Here is a 20,428-nt window from a genome sequence, read left to right on the forward strand (position 1 = left end):
GAGGCCAATTTTGTATCAGCTGGCCAATGCGCTGTCCCACCTGAGTGCCAGGGGAATAGCACACACTGACCTCAAGCCAGATAATGTGATGATTGTGGACCGAAATCAGTTATAGATTTTGGACTGGCATGTCCCGTGTCTACATTGGCTCCACATGTCTCTGTGCAGAGCCTTTGGTACAGAGCACCAGAGGTAATGCTCCAGGCTCCATTCGATCACGCTATCGATATGTGGGCCCTGGGCCTGATAGCTGCAGAGCTGGCCGTAGGGCAGCCGCTCTACCCTGGTCAAATGACTTATGATACTTTCAGATACATCATACACACTCAGGGCCAGCCACCTGACTGTGTCTTGGACCGTGGCTTTAATACACAATATTTCTTCATCAAAGAAAACTGCGGAGACCAACACTGGAGATTTAAAGCTGAAGAAGAATTTAAACATGATACAGGATATCAAGTGCAAGAAAAATCATAAAGCTCAGGCGTCTTGATGATATCCAACAATTAATGAAAATGAAAACAGGCCACCAAAGCGGTCAGGAGTTGTTGGTGAGCCTCATTAAACAGATGATGCATTTAGACGCCAATCAGCGCATCACTCCCTTAGAGGTTCTCCAGCATCCATTCTTTGACCCCGGCCTCTCACAGAGTTCTCCCAGAGACCATTGTAATGACACTGAGAACACAGAAGATCAAAGCCTTGTTCTCTGTCAGCAGCCTTCCAGTTGGCAGTCAAACAGCCCACACAGTACAGACTGGAGTGTCCAAAACCCAGGTGTACACCTAAATTCTACGTGGAGCAGCAACAGTGAAGAGTGTGACATTCAATTTAAAAACAATGCAGATGCCTTCCACGCCTGCTTCTGCTATCCTCCGCAGTCTCATCAAAGTTGCCCCAATTGTCCACACTGTGAAACCCAAAACTCAATTAATTATTACACCAGCCCAGCACTTTGATGAAAAATTAATTTCTAAGCTGCTCCAAAAAACATCATTTTGGCTTTTTTTTTTTTTTTTTAATTTTCACTTTCCCCTCACCCACCAGTCGGTCGCGGCAGATGGCCGTCCCTCCCTGAGCCTGGTTCTGCCGGAGGTTTCTTCCTGTCAACAGGGAGTTTTTCCTCCCCACTGTTGCCAAGCGCTTGCTCATAGGGAATCATCTGATTCTGGGGGTGTGGATTCTTGTGGAAATAAGACTTTTTTTTTAAAAAGCCTATAAAGCATCAGATATAATCGTGACCTTGAACAAGTTACCATCCTATTCAAGCGTCACTGAGGAGCAACGATTCTTTTGAAAATTGGCTAAAACTAAAAATCTGACCTTAAATTCAGTGTTCAATACTTAAAATGATGTTACTGTTTTAACATCAATGTGACTGTTTTAAGTCTTAATAAATTAAAAAAACACAAGATTGCTTTTGTTTTGTAATTCTTGTCTTCTATTGTATTGTGTAGTGTTTAAAACTGTAGACACTGTTCTTGATGTTCCACAGACTGCACTGAACCTTCATTTGAGAAATATATGAAAACCTTTTCAATTTCTTTGTGGAGGTGGCTAATGTGAGGTTAGATATCAGCCCGTGCCTTTGACCCATCATGCTCCATGCTCTGCCTTTTCAGTTTAAGCCCTTCCATGCCCTCCTTGCGCAAGGTGTCAGTGATCATCTTTTGGACAACTGTCAAGTCAGCAGTTTGCTCCATGATTGTGTAGCCTACAGAACTAGACTGAGAGACCATTTAAAGGCCTTTGCAGGTGTTTTGAGTTAATTAGCTGATTAGAGTGAGCAAGGGTGTAGGAATGAGTTTACTACTGGGGGGGGGGGGCATATATCGGAAACCTGACAGATCCGTAAATACTGTGAGTAAAGTATAAAAAAATGCTATTTGATTTTTTACTTTCTTCTTTTTCAAAGGCGTTTTGGAAAAATAGTGTTGTGTCAATAGAACTGTTCTTTAATTAAACAACGTTCTAACGTGAAAGAACCCTCATAGATAATGTAATGAACAAATTATTCACTTTTTAATATCAACCTTAAGTTAAAAAAAAACAGCTATTAAAATATGCCTACCGTGTTTTTCGGACTATACGTCGCTCCAGGGTATAGGTCGCACCAGCCAAAAAATGCATAATAAAGAAGAAAAAAACATATATAAGTCGCACTGGACTATAAGTCGCACTTTTTTTGGGGGGGGGGGGGGGGGTTGATAGAATCCGAGACTCAGAGCACAAATTCCATCTTGAACGGCAATTTAAAATAATAATGGATTAAAGAACAGGACGAACACGGTTACGCCTACGTTATGCTAACGTAACACATTCAGCTACATGACGCACAACGAACACGTGTTCGGTATGTTAACGTAACATTAAGTTATTCAGATAACCACAGCATAAAGAACATACTAACAAGTTAACCAAACCATCAATCCATTGAATTCTTCATCCTCGGTGTCACTTCTAAACAATTCCGTACACTCCGTAGACGAAGCGCCGCTTCCTCTTCTGTGTCGCGTTATGGGCTCGACACACGGGGAGCGACAAACGACAGCGACAAATGGGCCGCATCGCCACTGGGGTGAAACCGAACACACGGGAGGCGATAGCGACGGCAGCATTGCGAATCGCGCTCTCATGTCACTCATCTCCAAGAAATGTGATTGGTTAGACATTTTCAAAGCAGTCCGTGTCAGATTTTTATTGGAACTGACAGAAATCTTGCTGTTAAGTCTGCTCTACAAAAGAAAAAGACATCCTTGGTTTTTATTCTTATTTGTTTTTTTTCTGTAAGCACGAAGTACCGCAGCAATTTCCTAATGCTGTGAACCTGTTCACCCATATGGCAATAAAAACCTTCTGATTCTGATTCTGATTCTGATCCTATATTAGCACAAAAGTCCTCTCTATGCGTCTGTTTAACGTTGGTCTTGTGCCAACACGTTCGCATACGGCTGCCTTTTGTGTGTAAGTCGATAATCACTGTGTGAAGTGTCATATAACATAGGAAAGTCAAACACAGATAAAACGATGCTTTCCTTCCTGCTGAAAGTGGTTGCAGACTGCAACTTGTAGCATACTCTCCGCTCATTGGTCAGTCAATGAAACCCTCGCTGATTGGTTTAGTGCCACGCGACAGCGACAAAAGTAGAACATTTTTCAACTTTGTTGTGTCGCGTCGCCTGGTCGCGTGTGCACGTCTACGTGTACGAGCTCGAAATTTCACATGCACGAATGTCGCCGGTCGCTTAGCTGGAGGAGGGCAAGCGATTGTCGCCTCATCGCACAAGCTCCATAGGAAATGAATGGAGAGCGAGCGACGTCGCTCCCCGTGTGTCGAGCCCCTTAGTCAGACTCGTCGTCAGCTGCAGTTCCAATTATTCCAGCCTTTCTGAATCCCAACAGGATGGTTTGTCACTGAAGCCCATGTTTTCTTGATCCATCCAATGACTTCCAGGAAAGTTGGGTGGCGCATTCTCCCAGTTGTTGTTAAGCTGTGCTCTCCATCCATCATCCACTGCTCCCACAGGTTACGCAAGACTGCCTTAAAGCTGCAGTTCACGGAGATGTCAAGTGGCTGGAGTATTTTGGTTCATGTGTTATAAATGTCACATATACGTCGCTCCGGAGTATAGGTCGCACCCCCAGCCAAACTATGAAAAAAAGTGCGACTTATACTCCGGAAAATACGGTATTCAGTTTCAAACTCTGTTTGGCCCAAAAAAATAAAGAAATTAAATCTAATAAATAAAAATAAATATCAATAAAAATCAAATGGGCAGCACGGTGGCGTAGTGGTTAGCACTGCTGCCTCACAGTTAGAATACCATCTGGAAGGCCTGGGTTCGATTCCACCTTGGCCCAGGCCTCTCCCTCTCTGTGTGGAGTTTGCATGTTCTCCCCGTGCTTGCGTGGGTTTCCTCCGGGTACTCCGGTTTCCTCCCACTTTCCAAAGACATGCACTTACTGGGGTTAGGTTAATTGGCTAATCTAAATTGCCCATAGGTGTGAATGAGAGCATGAATGTGAGTGTGAAAGGTTGTCTGTCCCTCTGTGTTGGCCCTGCAACAGGCTGGCGACCTGTTCAGGGTGTACCCTGCCTCTCGCCCTATGACAGCTGGGATAGGCTCCAGCCCCCCCGCGACCCTTAACAGGATGTGCGGAAGTGAATGGATGGATGGATGGATGGATCAATAAAAATAATAACCAAAGAAAATAAATAAAATTGAAATCTCTCACATTTAATCAACAAGCTGTGTGCCTCACTGACAACAAAGTTTTCTGTTGCACTTTACAGCCCTGCATTTAATAATTGGCCGAACAGATACTGGAGCACACAAAGGGTTAAAAAACACTGGCCCAGGCAAAAGAGCCAAAAATGTTTTTTTCCGCCTCTCATTTGCAGCCACAAACTGCTCGCAAATTGACTTCTTATTGTCCAGTAAATATTGGACGAGTGACTAGGGTTGCCACCTTCCACAAATGAAAATAAGGAACGCCCACCACGGCTTCTCAGGGCCATGACCAACATGGTTTCCTGCGGGTACTCTGGTTTCCTCTCAGTCCAGTTACTGGGGTTAGGTTACTTGGGGATTCTAAATTGCCCATAAGTGTGAATGTGAGTGTGAATGGTTGTCTGTCTCTCTGTTAGCCCTGCAACAGGCTGCAGACTGCCCCACTTACCCTGAACAGGAAGGATAGAATAGAGAATGGATGGATGGATGGATATATTAAAGTGCAATGACACACAACTTGCACACGAGCTATTGCACAATTAACTTATTAAATGATATACTGTATGATTTGCCCCATGACAGTAGCACTAGCACCATCAAAGTCAAGCTTTTAGCTTGACTTTTCATTTTTTCTCTTTCATCTTTCTGAGATATTTCATATTGTAAAAAGACTTTTAAACAGTTTTTCACCAAATCAAAAATTTAGACTCCTTTTATATATTTGTCAGCATCTCATAAAATCATATAAATCACTAAATAAAAAGCATACTTCTGCCAAAATCTCTCAGGGAATTAACCCCAGTTATGTTTTAAGAATTTTTACAATTAATGTGCAATGGAATTTGAACTTTTATGGTGGGACATGATTTTGCCAAAGTCTCAAGAATCAGAGTTTTACTGTTAATCTATTGGCATGATTTGTTCTTTCAATGGCCATATACATGTATACTAATACTACTGTATATTCAGTTAATGATCTGTACAATGTTCTGTACCATATCAGTGTCCGGTGTTTCTGTCCTGATCCATGCTGCCAAATAAAGGACGACAGACCGTTTTACCTCATTCAAAAGAGTTTTCTGCCGCTGTCTCCCGCCTCCCAATAACTAGCCGTTCAGAGGGGGGCGGGGGGAGCGCAGTGACATAAAGCTATGTTGCGCCTTCAAAATAAAAGCGTGCGATTTCAAAATCAAGTATTTTTCTCCTCCGCGGTGTACTATTTGGGTGGGACAAATGCGCCTGTCTCAAATATTGGAGACTGTCTATGGTTCTATGGTGGCAAAAATCAGTGCTCTCAAAATAAATGTATACAACAAGAATGTACACTATATTGCCAAAAGTTTTCGCTCGTCTGCCTTCAAACACTTATGAAACAAATCTTGTTCTTAATCCATAGGTTTTAATATAACATTTGGTCCACCCCTTGCAGCTATAATTGCAGCTTCAGCTCTTCTTGGAAGGATTTCCACAAGGTTTAGGAGTTTTTATGGGAATATTTGACCATTCTTCCAGAAGCACATTTGTGAGGTCAGACACTGATGTTGGAAGAAAAGGCCTGACTCACAGTCTAATTCATCTCAAAGGTGATTTATCGGGTTGAGGTCAGGACTCTGAGCAGACCAGTCAAGTTCTTCCTCACCAAACTCATTCATCCATGTCTTTATGGACCTGCTTTTTTCATTGGTGCGCAGTCATGTTGGAACAGGAAGGGGCCATCCCCAAACTGTTCCCACAAAGTTGGGTTTATAAAATTATCCAAAATGTCTTGGTATGCTGAAGCATTAAGAGTTCCTTTCACTGGAACTAAGGGACTGAGCCCACATCCAGAAAGACAACCCCACACCATAATCCCCCCTCCACCAAACTTTACACTTGGCACAATGTAGTCAGACAAGTACCGTTCTCCTGGCAACCGCTAAACCGTTGCAGTGAACACGTCTCCACTGCACTAGATGGCGTGCTTTACACCACTGTATTCGATGCTTTGCTTTGTGCTTGGTGATGTAAGGCCATGGAAACCCATTCCACGAAGCTCTCTACACACTGTTCTTTAGTTAATCTGAAGGCCACATGAAGTTTGGAGCTCTGTAGTGATTGAAACTGCATAAAGTTGCTGCCCTCTGCACACTATGTGCCTCATCACCAACTGACCCCACTCTGTCATTTCACAATTTTGCAATTCACTGAGCTCCTGAGAGCGACCCATTCTTTTTTAATTTTAAATGTTCATTTAAAAAAAAAAAGAAAAAAAAAAAGAGCGACCCATTCTTTCACAAAGGTTTGTAGAAGTAGTCTGCATGTCTAGGTACTTAGATTTTATACACCTGTGGCTATGGAAGTGATTGGAATGCCTGAATTCAATGATTTGGATGGCTGAGTGAACACTTTTGGCAATATAATGTATATATAATACTATGCAAAAGTCTCAAGCCATCCTCATTTCTTTATATTTTGCTTCCAAGGAGCCAAACTTTGTTGTAATTTTTTAAATGGTCTTGAGCAGGCATGCCCAATACATCTATTGCGATCTACTGGTCGATCGCAATCTACTGGTCGATCGCAAGAGGAGTGCAGGTAGATTGCACGGAACCCCCAGTGAAGTTGGGGAAAAAATGTAGATCGCACGGCATTAAAAGAAGTGCCGTGCGATTTACATTTTCATTTTGTTACCACCCTACGCACGCGCATTTAACCACGCTAGCTTTGTTAGTAGCTCGCAAGCTGAAAAAGTGTGGGCACCCCTGGTCTTGAGCAATAGTTCTCCAGGCTTTCTGCAAAGTGCTTCTTTGAAATTGTCTGCTTTTTCACTCCTCTTCAGTCCAGTCCTTGTATCTGACCATTTCAAGTGGAATTTCTTTAAAAAAGAAATAAAAATGTATTTTTGCTCCAACAAGGTCATTCCCATGGTGAATGAAAACAAGGAGAAAAGACTGAAGTATGCCAGATTACACAAGTACTGGACTAAAAATCATTGGAAACAGAAACTACTGGAGTCATGAATTCAAGTTAGAAATATTTTTAGTTCAAATTGTTGTCAATATGCATGGAGGATGTCAGAAGAGAGGCCCAACAGTGAGTGTCTACATCCATTTGTAAAACATGCTGGTGGCTCTGTCATGGTTTGGGGCTGCATTTCAGCAAGTGGTGTTGGAGATCTTGACAAAACTGATTTAATTATGAATGTAGAAAAGTATCATCAGATTTTGACCCACCATGCAATACCATCTGGAACAAATCCAATTGACAACAATTGCATTTTTCAGCATGACAGTGATCCCAAACACACTGCCAATGCAGTAAAAGCATACCTGGATAGAAAAACATACAGTGGAACACTATCAGTCATGGATTGGCCTCCCCAGAGCCAGCAACACTACTGAAGCATCTTGACAGAGAAAAGAACAAAAGACAGAAACATCCAAAGAAGAGCTTTGAATGTCCATCAAGAAGCCCGGAGAACTAATCCTGAAGACTACTTTAAGAAATGACAAGAAGGGAGTTCAGGCTGTGCTGAAGCATAAAGGCTTTCAACCTCATTAGAATTGTAAAAACCCTGTTTTTGCCTTATATACTGTGTTTCCATGTATTTTTGCATGTAAATCACTGCACCTGTTTCCCTTTTTCTTATCAAAATATGAAGAAAATGGCTCAAGACTTTTGCACAGTACTGTTTATAAGACTGAACAACATGCTAATAAAATTCCAAGCAAACCGAGCTAACTAACTCTATTTTTATACCTATCTTAAACCTAATTCTTAAGGATACTGCCTCCCATCAATCTTGTTCAACTTATCCCAGAAGCTTATTTTTGAGCACATGTGCCTTCGATGGCAATTTGTGTCCATCAAGATTTCACAAATGTCTTCGGGATGACTTCAAAAGTGTATCTGGTGGACAGCTTAGGTCCAGACAGTATATAAAGTCCAGCTAGCCAAACCAGTGAGACCTCCACACCTTGAATGAATACACAGATGTCCACTGGGTCATCCTCTGGCTGCACATCTTTTGTGTCACATGCAGCCCCATCACTGTTTTATTCATCATGCCTTTAGCCTCCATGTTTGTATTCTGTGTGATTAGAACATAAGGCTACTATTGAAAGAAGAAATAAATTATTTCAACAAACATTTCAAGGCAAGATGAAGCTTACTCAAAGTTTATTCAAAGCGTACTCAAATGCGTATTCAGGAATACACTACTACTGTAATACTGTACATATCCATTTCCTCCAGTTTGGGTGCTTATCTTTCCCTAACCAGACTAACACTGCCATCAGATTCAACCAAGATACTTTTATCATATTTTTAATTGGTTTACTGCAGATACACCTTTACAGTGGTATATCATGCAAATGCATTTAGCAAGATATAGTTCCCATTAAAGCTAGTTAATAATGGTAAAATATCTAAATCAAGGTTAAAAAAAAAACACTACTATGCAAACTATTGCAGTTAATAACTTAATTAGAAATGTATGTGATTTTTTTCTCCAGTATTTAGAACATTGAAAAGTTGGGAAGATGGAAAGAATGAGCCCTTTTCCTGCATAAAACATGTACATTCAGCCTACTACAGCTTTCAATAAAAAGAGTACCTAAAGAAATGTTCATACTGTAAGTGGCCCTGGGCAGTCTGCAACTTAATTACAGACTGCTCTGCAGTATCCTTTTAACATTTTCTAATATTTTCTAATTGATTTTGTGATGTTAGGTAGGATTTTCAAATGTTTCTGAGCGCTGATGGAAAGAAGCTGTTTCTCAGAAGAATTCAGCCTGCTAAAGAGGACTGGCTAACATCTGCTAAATGAAGCGAGGTCATCACCCTCCCCACCAAGTCTCAGAAAGATGGCACAGGGTTGAGCTAACTTTGCTAACTATAAACTTCTAAAAGTTTAATAACAAGTTTTACTCATCATTACTCCTACAGAAATAAATACATTCAGGTATTTATTAATACATATTCATCACTTACCCTTGGTATTAAGGATGGAGAAAAAAAGTAGCTCTGCAACTGCAACTATAGTAGTAGCTCTGAAGACCCTGCTTGCTTTGATTTGGCCTTCTTCCAGGGTGTGGAGCATGCACAATAGTTAGCGATGAAAGTTTTGAAGCGTTTACTTCTCATTGGATGACTTCTGAACTTCTTGTTAAGTTATTTGAAAGCAATTGCCTGCCATATCATAAAATAGTTTAATCTTTCTTCACTGTCAGACGCAGTAAAACAATGTTCTGTAGGTCTCTATGCATTGTTAATGTTGTTCTCATCTGATATAAAAAAAAAGTTTTCCATTGAAACTGAATTCATGCCTCAGTTCTTCAAAGTAAATGGTTATACCAGAGTTTGAAAGATGCAGATCATGAATCTTTTCAAGCCCCTTAAAAGCCCAAAGCTTAAAACCACATTTTACATTTTTAATTTTCAGGTTGGCGCAGTGGTTCTGTAGTTAGCTCTGTTGACCTGCAGCAAGAAGGCATGCTCATACATTTCTGTGTAGAGTTTGCATGTTTTCTCTGTGCCTATGGACTTTTTGTCCCTGTGCTCAAATTTTTTCTCCCACAGTCCAAAGACTTGATTGTTAGATTCTAAATTGTCTGTAGGTATGTTTATCATATAAGGAAAAATATGAAATTTAAAAAAAATATGCTTATTCATGTTCTTCCTAAGAATTACATGAGAGCATGAGATACCAGTCTCATATATTTAAGATTAAGTTTAAAACATTGTTTTTTTTTTTTTTTATCAAGCTTATAGTTAGGGCTGGATCAGGTGACCCTGAACCCTCTCTGTGTTTATACATTACTCTGCATTTACTCATTAATTATTATTAATTTCTGGCTCTCTTCCACAGCATGTCTTTTGCCCTGTTTCTCTCCCCTCCCTGAGCCTGGTTCTGCTGGAGGTTCCTTCCTGTTAAAAGGGAGTTTTTCCTTCCTACTTTTGCCAAGTGCTTTCTCATAGGGGGTCATTTAGACTATTGGATTTTCTCTGTAATTATTCTAGGGTCTTTACCTTACAATATAATGCACCATGAGATGATGGGATTATATAAATAAAAATGTCCATACTCAAAATATGAAACTAGAAATAGCAGGCAGCTGGCTTAGCTTAGCGTATAGTCTGGAAGTAGATGGAAAAGCTAGCCTGGCTGAGTCCAGTCTATATGCAGCTCTAAATTCACTTCAGTTTAAATGTGAAAATGTGAGTTTGTGGATTTAGGCATTAGTTGGAGAAGTTACAAAGTTGTCTTGGCCGGGCCGCTTCCCTGGAAAATCATATTTGTTGATTTTTAAAAAATTATTTTTAGCATAGTTCTCAAAATATAAAGTTATCTTTTAAAATAATTTAAATTTTCCTCCATGCATGTGAGTTTGAAATGTTCAGTGTAAAAATCTATTTTCTAAATAGCTCTATCCAGTTCTGTTTCTGAACCCTTTCTCTGCAGGTCAATGTAAACTTATTATAGACACAGTTGGATTTTATCATGACTGTACATCCTTGGCTTGCTCCATATCACATGTCACTACGGGGATCTCAGCCATCTCTGCCGGCCTGTTGGCTCCATTCCTGGGAACGTTTCTGAGTAGCCACAGTGGTATAACCCTGCTATTGCATCTGTCTCACAGACAACATGGTATGCACTCTAAAGATTGTACCTTATTCCATCTGCAACAACCATAATCTGTTCTCCATCTGGCTGGCTCTTTTTATAGTTGTCTCACATTTTCTGAGAGTCTCTTGAATGCTAAAAAAATGGTTTGTTTGAAAATTAATTAGCTGCATTAGATTGGATTAACAAGAAAAATGAGAAAAAAAAAATAAACAGCTGGGGAGGAGGATGGGGTATGGTTCTGTTGTCATAATTGTCACCTCCGGAAAGCAAGCGTCATGCATCTGTGATTCCCGAAGTAGTTCTGGACTGTTTTTATTTGGAGGTTCCCTCTCCTCCACATTTTTTTGTCGGTTTCTTCAGGATGCTCCAGTTTCCTCCCACAATCCAGAGGCATACACAGTAAGTCAGACTCCAAAGCTGCCTACAGGTATGATTGTGTTCACTCAGCGTTTGTCCAGAGAGAGTATCTCTAATTTCTATCCTCTGCATGCTGGAAAAAGCTTTTGCCCTCCCGAGACCCTGACAAAAAATTAAGCCAGTAGGGAGACCGAGAAAATGCATGACAGCATGTCAAAACCCACAGCTGGACCTGGCACCTTTGTTCATTTAAAGAGCTGTGAATCAAACCAGTGTGTCAGCATCTGCCTACAGTGCTGAAGTGTCCTTGAGCAAGATATTGAATCTCAGCCAGCTCCAGAGAGGCTGCAGTGTAGCTCATTATAAACAGAGAGCAGCTGCATTACATTACATTACAGTCTCCAATGTGTTGTTGGGTTATTATGTAGAGAAATTTCATACAAAAAGAAACATGTTTTGACATTGATAATAACAAATTATTCCACAACTGATAACTTGTACTTGCAAAAATGTGTGGCAACATAACGGGAAATGGTCTGAACTAATAAGCACTGGGAGAGACGAGTGGGACGAGGAGAATTTGAGATTAATTTCAAGCCTGCAGCCATGTTAGCTGTTTTCCTGAACAGCTAACATGGCTGCCTTTGACCAATAGGATATTATCACTTGACTATTGTTCCTCTAGAGATAAGCATTAACTGGTATACCTAATTTTATGGCCCCAGTTGCAGAGAAATTGCACTCAAAACAACAACAGCTGAAGTTGATTTGAAGGGAAAGGAGAAACAATGATTGCAGTGGGATATTTTCGTTCTTTTTAACATGTGATTTTATGCCACTATGTGCTTTGCTGTACCTCACCGGATTGAGCCGGTGACCCACATGACAAAGGCTACGATGGGGGCCTGGGTTTGAGTCCACCTCAGACCCTTTCCTGTGTGTCCATCTCCCTGCTTTCCTGTCTGCTGTCTACACCTTCCTGTCAATAAAGGCAAAATGCCATAAAGAAGTTCTTTGTGTGTTATGACTCCTGTCTTTGCAGCAGGTGCTAAGCTAAAGGCTAACAGCCCAGACAAAAAGACATGTAGCCCCCCTGGATTTTCCACATATTTTTGACACTACCCCCAGGTAACTGTGCACAGCTACAAGATGTAAGGTCCTTAAAAAGTGTAATTATAGAAAGAATTGCCGGGAGCATGAATTGCTGTGATTGCTGTGAGCATGAGGATCAGCGCTACTTAAATGGAGCAAATCTTTTAGATGAGTCTGCAGAAGAAGCACATGATACAAGAAATGTTTTGTTTCCATTACCCAATCTGGCATCCGCTACTCCCCTCGCATGTTTTTCCAGGAAGTTCAGTATGTCATCGATCCTGAGTACATCAGCCATGAGAGATAAAGAATATCAGGGTATTGATTTCTCTTTTTCAGAAGTGATCCCCTTACATCTCTTTTATCTTAGCTTATGTAACTGCCCCGTTATCACTTCAGACTCAACTAGTGCATAGAGACTCAAATTTTGAGGCACTAACGAGAACAGATATGAGATTATGCTACATGCAAGCATCAAAGGGTCTATGCAGATCTTCCTCTAATCCATAAACACAAAACGTAAAATGGTGCTTGATGTCAGCCTGTTTATTTTGGCTCAGAGGTTTGTGTCTGTACATCATCATTTATTTACTGCAGTGCAGAATTTCAATGGTAAATTATTATTTATATGCATGCCTTAGATTTTAAACCGCTCCTCCTGGCTCCACGTCAAAAGCTTAAAAACTTGGCTCCCTCTTTTGCTCCTCTGTGTGCTCAAATATTGACGGGGGAAGGCAGATGTACACAGACACAAAGACACACAAAGCTTGAGACACTGTACCAAACACGCACACACAGAGGTGCCTGGAGGCCTGTTGCCGAGTGTCATCTCTTTGTCATGAACAACCAGGGAAACACTCGGGTATGAAAAGCCAGCTCTGTTTGAAAGATGAACTTTGGCAGCCTGCTGAGCAGTAATGAGCACAGATGTGCATTTAACACAGAGGGTGTAAGTTTATCTGCTTGGAGAAACAAATAGATACACACAAAAACTGAAACACTTTAAGATGACAGCACAGAGACGCATAGTGATGCCATTTCATCTGCAGCTTTTAGCAGGACCGACCGGCATAAAGAATTTACAGGCAGCGTAAAAAAAAAAGAAAAAGAAGCAAAATCTGGTCTGGCAGACTTCAACTTAAGCTCTCGAAAACTGGTGAACTTTTGGCTCAGCATCAAACTCAAACATTGACACCTTTGGGTGGCACGCAGAGATGAATGCATTTCCAGCAGCAATGTTAGAAAACTAATTTAGATTCAACTTAAAAGATAAGTAAGCTGCTCGACCTGGCAATTTTGATTCAAGATCTTTCCCCACCTATGATCAAAGTACTCCCGCATTCCCCTTTAAGTCCTCGCTTGCTATTCCAAGGAGGACAGGAGTAGCTGAACACTCCTTTGGCATTTTTTTTTTTTTTTTTTTGCTGGCTCTGGGTTTTCTTTTCATCTGTTTTATGATAACAAACTGTCCTGCCCCGCTGGATCCCTCCACAGTCCTTCGACCCCCCTGCTGCGCATCAACTACTGAGGGAAGCATGACTCCAGATAATATGAAGTGTGCAGATGCTTGTGTCGCTGTCAGCTCGCTACAGTCTGATGAGCACAGTCTTGGCTCAGTAGGTGAGGACTGTATCTACTGCTTAAGACTCCATTGCAGATGCAGATACAAGCTGCCTGCCTCTCATTTCACATTGTTATACACTATTGACTCATTAACTGCAGCCTCTGTAGCTGACTGCGCTACACGGAGAACTTTTGGGACCCATCTAACCCCTCTTCACTCTCTTTAATTGCTTTGGATGCTCAAGAAGCTCTTTCTAGTTCCCCTTTGGAGCGACATGTTGCTTGATGTGGGTTTAACGTGGATTCAGCACTCTGATAGGCCCTTAACTCTGATAGGCACATAGACTAACGCGTTAAAAAGCCTAGATTTTGCGCAAGGAAACTGCTAAAAACAGACCAGTATATTCAAATCTCACCTGCACTGCGAGGCAAAAAAAGACAAATAGGGAGATCTGCATTTTCTTTGACACCATGTATTCACCTGCCTTTCCTCCCACTCGGCCGACCTACACAATACACCTACACACGAGCCTCGCACAGACGGGTGCATCTGACACATTTCATTCCTTTGTTTGGTCCTTTGCTGTGCAGTAACTCATTTTGTAATGAGCTCGGTATGGTTGAGGGCATTTTCTTTTTTTAAGTAAGAAAGAAAAAAAATAACTGTTCTGTGTAACTGCCAAGTCCTTTGCTCATCTCATCATAAAGCAAACACTACAAGTGTGCTCATCATTCAGCCAACGCTTTCAAACAGCGTTCAAGTGAAGAAAAAAAAAAAAGCTGGAAAAACATCACTCTTTCAGCGTTCTCCCTCTCTCTCACTCTCTGCACTCTGCCTCCCTCATCTTTTTTCTGCTCCTCTCTGCTGGTGCATCCACGAATGCTTTAGTTGAAATTATCACACAGGCTTCACCACATGCACCTGTTTTAGTAGCTGCTGTGTAAGTCACCTGTCTGATTTTCCTTCTTCTACTCTGTCGCTCACATACGCTTCCTTTGTTTTCTGCAGGGAAGTCTTTAGTGTTCTGCATTACAATGAACTCCAATAGAACTTCCACAGAAATCCCAATAGGCTGCATTAATTCATTCATAGGAAGCCGTTTCTGGGTTTCTTCTTTCTCTTCTCCTCCTTTTTCTTGTTCTTTTAAATCTCCACAATGTTTCATTATCTACCGCACAATTATATCCTCTCATCCTCCCACATCATCTCTGCGAAAGAGCTAAACTTCTTAGAGCAAACGTATCTGTGAGTCATAAAAATAGTCCTTTCATCCATTACCAGAATAGATAACTTACAGTAATCTAGCAGGACAGTTTAATGTACCAGTGTGTGGGCGGTGATGTTTAATCAAGTGATGAACAAGAGGAACTATCACTCACATGGTCTCATCGTTCTGAAACTCCAGCTTGCCGGACACTTCTTCGTAGTCCTCCCCTGCTTTGGCAGTTCCCTCAGCGGTGTGGTAGGGCACAGCTACTTTCCCCCTTGCTCCGGATGTCCTGTGAACCTTCACCTGCATGTTGCCAATGCTCTCGCTGACCCTCGTGGAGTTACTCTCAAACGTAAAAATACCAGCGTGGTCGTCATCGTAGATGGTGACGGTGGCAATGTGAGGATTGCCCAGGGCTGCTTTTGGAGGAATATGCGAGGCGATGCCCACCATGCTGTTGCTGGAGGTGATGGAGCTCGGTTCCAGGATGGAGACCTCAGCTCGGTGCACGATGCGTGGGTTACTGAGGCGCACATAGAAGTGCTCGTCTTCTTCAAAAATGTCATCATCAATTACACCAACAGTGAACTCTTTTGTTGTCTCGCCAGGCTTAAAGACCAATGTGCCCTCAGCAAACTCGTAGTCTGAGCCTGCATTGGCAGTCCCGTCCTCTGTTCGGTAGTCCACCTGTGCAAGAAAAAAGTCAACTTCATCAAATATGTAGCGACTGGAGTTATAATAAAAAACTGAATTATTAATATTTTATGCAGTTAAAATTGATTTAAAATTGACCTTGAGCATTTGTAATATTTGTGCTTTTCCTCTCACCTTAACAGTGCAGCCACTTTCTCCTCCATGGCGACTCACTGTCAGCTTTAGGGAGCCGCAGTTCTCAAAGCACTGGTAATGAGAGTTTTCAAACTGCAGGTAGATGGTGTTAGGATCTTCCTCTTGACCACTGGCCTCATGACAGCTCACCACCTTCCTGGCCTGGTCAGCGGCATGCTTTTTCAGGATGTTCCCAGCTCCGATCATCATGCGCGTGGCTTGAATGCGATAAAAGGCTCGGCTCTTTTGCTGCTGGACCAGCACTTGATAGTTGGCCATCTCAATCAGTTGTTCCATGTCTTTGTCTGGGTGCCTCTGTTTTAACTCTTTCAGAGTACGAGCCATCTCCCTACGGGCCTCTTCTTCTTGATCTTGTTCCGCGCTCATCCCGCCACCTTCTTCCACCCCCTCCAGCATCCCATCCAGAGCCTCTTTGGGGTGAGTATGGGAGTTCACACCCTGTCCATCCATCTCTAAGTCCATTTTAGTGAACATGGCATCTCCCTCTGACTCAATGATAATGCCACGGGTCTTGTCAGCACGATAGCGCTTATGGACATACTTGTAGAAGAGCAGGCGGCGGTCTGCAATCCAGGCTTGCAGCACACACAGGGGGAAGAAGAGGAAGGTGAGGACTGCTTCCCAGACCTCCACTTGTCCGGGGGAAAACACAGACAGGATGAGATAAAGCCAGATGTAGGCGAAAATGCTCCAGGCTGCGGTGACAAAAAACACCCGCAGGTGCTTTATCTTGCGGGTTTCGTTTTCCGGCACCACATAGACACAGATGGCAATGATAATGAACATGTTGAATGCAGCGCTGCCCACGATGGTGCTGGGACCCAGTGCTCCTGCCTCAAAATTATGGCCAACCACTTCAATGACAGACAGCAGGATCTCTGGTGCTGATGAGCCCAGTGCCATCAGGGTCAGGTTGGAGACCGTCTCATTCCAGATGCGCACAGTTGTTGTTGTCGTCTCACCATTAGGTTTCTTGATGGTAATCTCCTTTTCCTGAGAGGTGATGACCTCGATAGAAGACATGAACCGGTCAGCGATGATGGACATGCCCAGGAACATGTATATGAGAGCTGCAAAGTAAACAATGGCACGTGCCACCTTATCACCCACTGCAGGGTTCTGGGGGTTCCACATGGGCAGAACCACGCCCTCTGAGCAGTTGTCATCACTGGAGCAGTTGCCTGGTGTGCTGCCAATATCTTCATGGCTGGTACTGCCGTGGGAGAAATGAGTGACTCCCGGGAGAAGAACCAGCAGGACAGAGATGAAGATGCCAGGAGTAGCAGGTGGAGCGCAGTTCAAGATATGCTTGTGCAGAAACATGATGGTGTGATGATGGTTTGAGTCTTCTAATGCTAGAGATCAGTGCACGTGACATGTGAAGGTTCGTATGAACCTCTGAAAGACAGAAGAAAAAAGAAATGTGCGTGGTGGATGAGAAAGCCACATGTCAGATGTTCATTATTCAAAGTTATATTCTTAAAATACCATCTATATGGGAAGGTTTAACATCACAAAAGTGCTCCCAGTCATGCTCTTTTGTATGTAAATGATGTGGGATCCATCAGTTTCGTTGGTCCGAGTTTAGAGAGCCAGAAATATTGGCACCTACTAATCGTTGAGTCACTGGTATTGAACTACCCTGTACAACTCCCACACATGTAATGTGGTCATTCTGTGCTAAACCACAGTGAAAATGTTACCCTTTGCACCTGTAGTATCGAGGGAAAAACTGACTCAGTCCACCCTGTACTGTTGAGTTAGATGGGAGTCCAAATATAATCTTCGCTGACAATAAAAATAACAAGAAAGGAGCAGTTGTTCTTAGGTAGGCCTATTGGTATATATATTAAAAGATTATTTAAAGGAGGAACAGCTCTAGTGTCTACTTGAAGATCTAGTGTGAAATATACAGTTGGATGCATAAATGTAATTCGCTCAGCACCACCTTAGTTAAAAGAATCCAATACCCCCCAGCATGGAACAGAGTGGGCATCAGTAGCATCATATATCTCACTGATGAAGTCAGACAGAGCGTGAAAGGATGAAGTGGGGTTGCAAATCAGCTTGCATATGCACAACAACTTGTGGGCAGGTTAAAGCAGCTTTAAAAGCATGTGCTCTGTGAACTTAACCAGACATCAGTTGAGCTATCAGCTGATGTGGGCTAGAACTGAGATCAGCTAATCTGCCATTTGGTTTTATTTATATTTTGCATCTTACATAAGCAATTTAAACAATGTCAGGGGACAACCTAAACAATTCCACTGTCTTGGCAGCAGCATCTCAATAGCTTGAATGAACAATTCAGGGAGCACAGCACCAATACTCTCCAGAGGATTAACATCTGCATGACAGTGAACAGAGAGAAGTAGAGGAAAAATGCCCAGTAATGTAATCTGGTGCTTTCTAATTAAAATTTTAAGACCATCCCCATCTCAAAAATAGGTTGCCTACCTAGAACAGAAGCAGTCTGACACAGCTGTTTGTTTAGCACATGCTCTCATTGACATGCAGCAGTGAAAGGCAGTATTTTCCACTCTGACCTGCATAACAGGAAAGCACGGTTTCCATCAAGGTTACGTTTCAGGGTAAAGCGGTGCAGCACAGATGCAGAAATTAAGCTGTCCTTTTTTCTGCTGTTAGCTCATAAATAAGTGACTAACAGATTGTATTTGTGCAACAACAGCAGCAACAGCTCGACACCTGTCTGCTGATCAGATTGAGCAAGCGAGATCAGCACCATGGACAGGGACTCCTACAACAGGCTGGTCCAGTGAGTGACAATGAAACAGCCTTTTTGTTTGTTTGTTTGTTTTTGACTGAATGAAATATTCCACATTACTGTTATTGGAAATCACATATTGATATCACCATTTACTCTTTCACTTTCAAAAGCAGATAAATGTGATAAATTGCTTTCTTCTGGCACACAATCCTGCACAAATTTTGAGTGGGTGATGTTTCTATGGCAAAAGCAAGCTCTCCGACTGCTGGGAATGCAGGAATACTATAGAGAAAAAAAGAAAGTGTCTTTCAATCTGTTTTGTGTAGTGTTCATTGACATGTATTCCTCACTGAAGCCACCAGGTAGCGACAAGTAAATGAGATCCTGAAACCTGTTATTCCTTTCCCCTGAAGAGTATAGATGTTTTCATGTGAGAAGCGTTCATACCATGAAAGCACCTCACCTTCATGACATCACATCTATTCTAAGTGTGCAAATATCCTACCAGTGCAAAGTTCTCTGAACTGCTGATATTAAGCATTCATGTGATTTAAAGCCCCAGTGCAAGCATGTAGCATTTACCAGCTAGTGACAAACCCAGCATGATGCCATTTCCCGTCTCACAGAGTTACTACATTAACCTTCAATAATTCCAAAGTTATCCAAGTCTTAAGAAAACACAGAACCAAATCAAATTAATCATCAAACATGTTCTTGTTTGCTAAGCAAAGGTCCAGGGTTGGCAAGTAAACACAAAATGACTCACACTTTGATGCCTGCACTTGTTTTTTATGTGTGTGCTTTTCAAATGGTGACACACTCAATTTGTATTGAGACTCCTCATAAATGTCAACTCTACTATTTAGGGAAGGAAAAGTCATTAGGCATCACAAACAGAAGGAAGGCAGAGCAGAGTCTTTGTCTAAACAAATGAAAAGAAACCAGAATTCCTTGAGATATTGTTTTGAGTTCAAGGCACATTCATATCAGACTAAGCAAAAATGGCAAGTGTCACTGGTTTTACATGCAGCTATGAGCTTAAGAATCGAGTATAATGGAGGAAAAACAAGATTCGCATGCAGGGGCTTTTTTTTTTTTTTCTTCTCTTTTTTTTTTAGCATATAGTTATAGTTCCTATTTTAAACATTGTGAGAAACTGTATTACTCACCTGGATGCAGTTGTCAGTGAGTCAGCCCAGTGTGGAAGTTCTAGCTTCAGGAGATGAACTTATCTTTCATGCTGCTCTGTGGAAATACAGGTTATCGTAAATGAACATGCTGTAAAGTGAGTCTTTCGCCCATCAGGAAAATAACAAGTATTCCACATTAAAGAGTTTTGAGTAGCTTTTAAACCCCAGAAATATGAACGAATAGCAACATAAAAACACAAATAAAACATCGTTGTTGCAGATTAGAGACAATTTAAAACGCTAAGTTAGAAATGGATTCTGAGGCAAGTGATATGACAGATGCAGAAAAACGCCGATTAAATGATCAGAACGCTGTGCATGCGGGACATATAGACTGGTCCATTTGGTGCGCACATCAGTCCCACGGATACTCACAGAAAGCCCAGAATCTCAGCTGGATCCTGGTCACAGCGCGGCTACCCTGCACCAGTTCAGCAGAGGAAGACACCCCGTGTGCCATTCACGTAGCAGGCTGGTGTAATGGTGTTGGCTGTTGCTGGTGTCTTGGAAATGACGCGTAGCTTTCCACAGTGCTTCTTCGGTGTTTTCTTTCTTTCCTTTTTTTTTTTTTTCTTTGACAGGTACCCTACCTCAGC

General features: G+C 41.9%; 1 protein-coding gene across 1 annotated transcript in view; it reads right to left on the bottom strand.

Annotated features, from left to right (window-relative positions):
* slc8a4a (solute carrier family 8 member 4a) overlaps nucleotides 1-20,428 on the bottom strand; it is a 37,536-nt gene extending 17,108 nt beyond the window's left edge. The window contains exons 1-4 of the mRNA XM_030746628.1: nucleotides 20,208-20,428; nucleotides 19,812-19,887; nucleotides 15,894-17,312; nucleotides 15,235-15,752 (exon numbers count right to left, since the gene is read on the bottom strand). Coding sequence (XP_030602488.1) covers nucleotides 15,235-15,752; nucleotides 15,894-17,237 — 1,862 coding nt within the window. The 5' untranslated portion in view covers nucleotides 17,238-17,312; nucleotides 19,812-19,887; nucleotides 20,208-20,428. The remainder of the gene's footprint in view (nucleotides 1-15,234; nucleotides 15,753-15,893; nucleotides 17,313-19,811; nucleotides 19,888-20,207) is intronic.

The sequence above is a fragment of the Archocentrus centrarchus genome, chromosome 14 (genome assembly GCF_007364275.1).
Source record: "Archocentrus centrarchus isolate MPI-CPG fArcCen1 chromosome 14, fArcCen1, whole genome shotgun sequence".
NCBI classification, from domain to species: domain Eukaryota; kingdom Metazoa; phylum Chordata; class Actinopteri; order Cichliformes; family Cichlidae; genus Archocentrus; species Archocentrus centrarchus.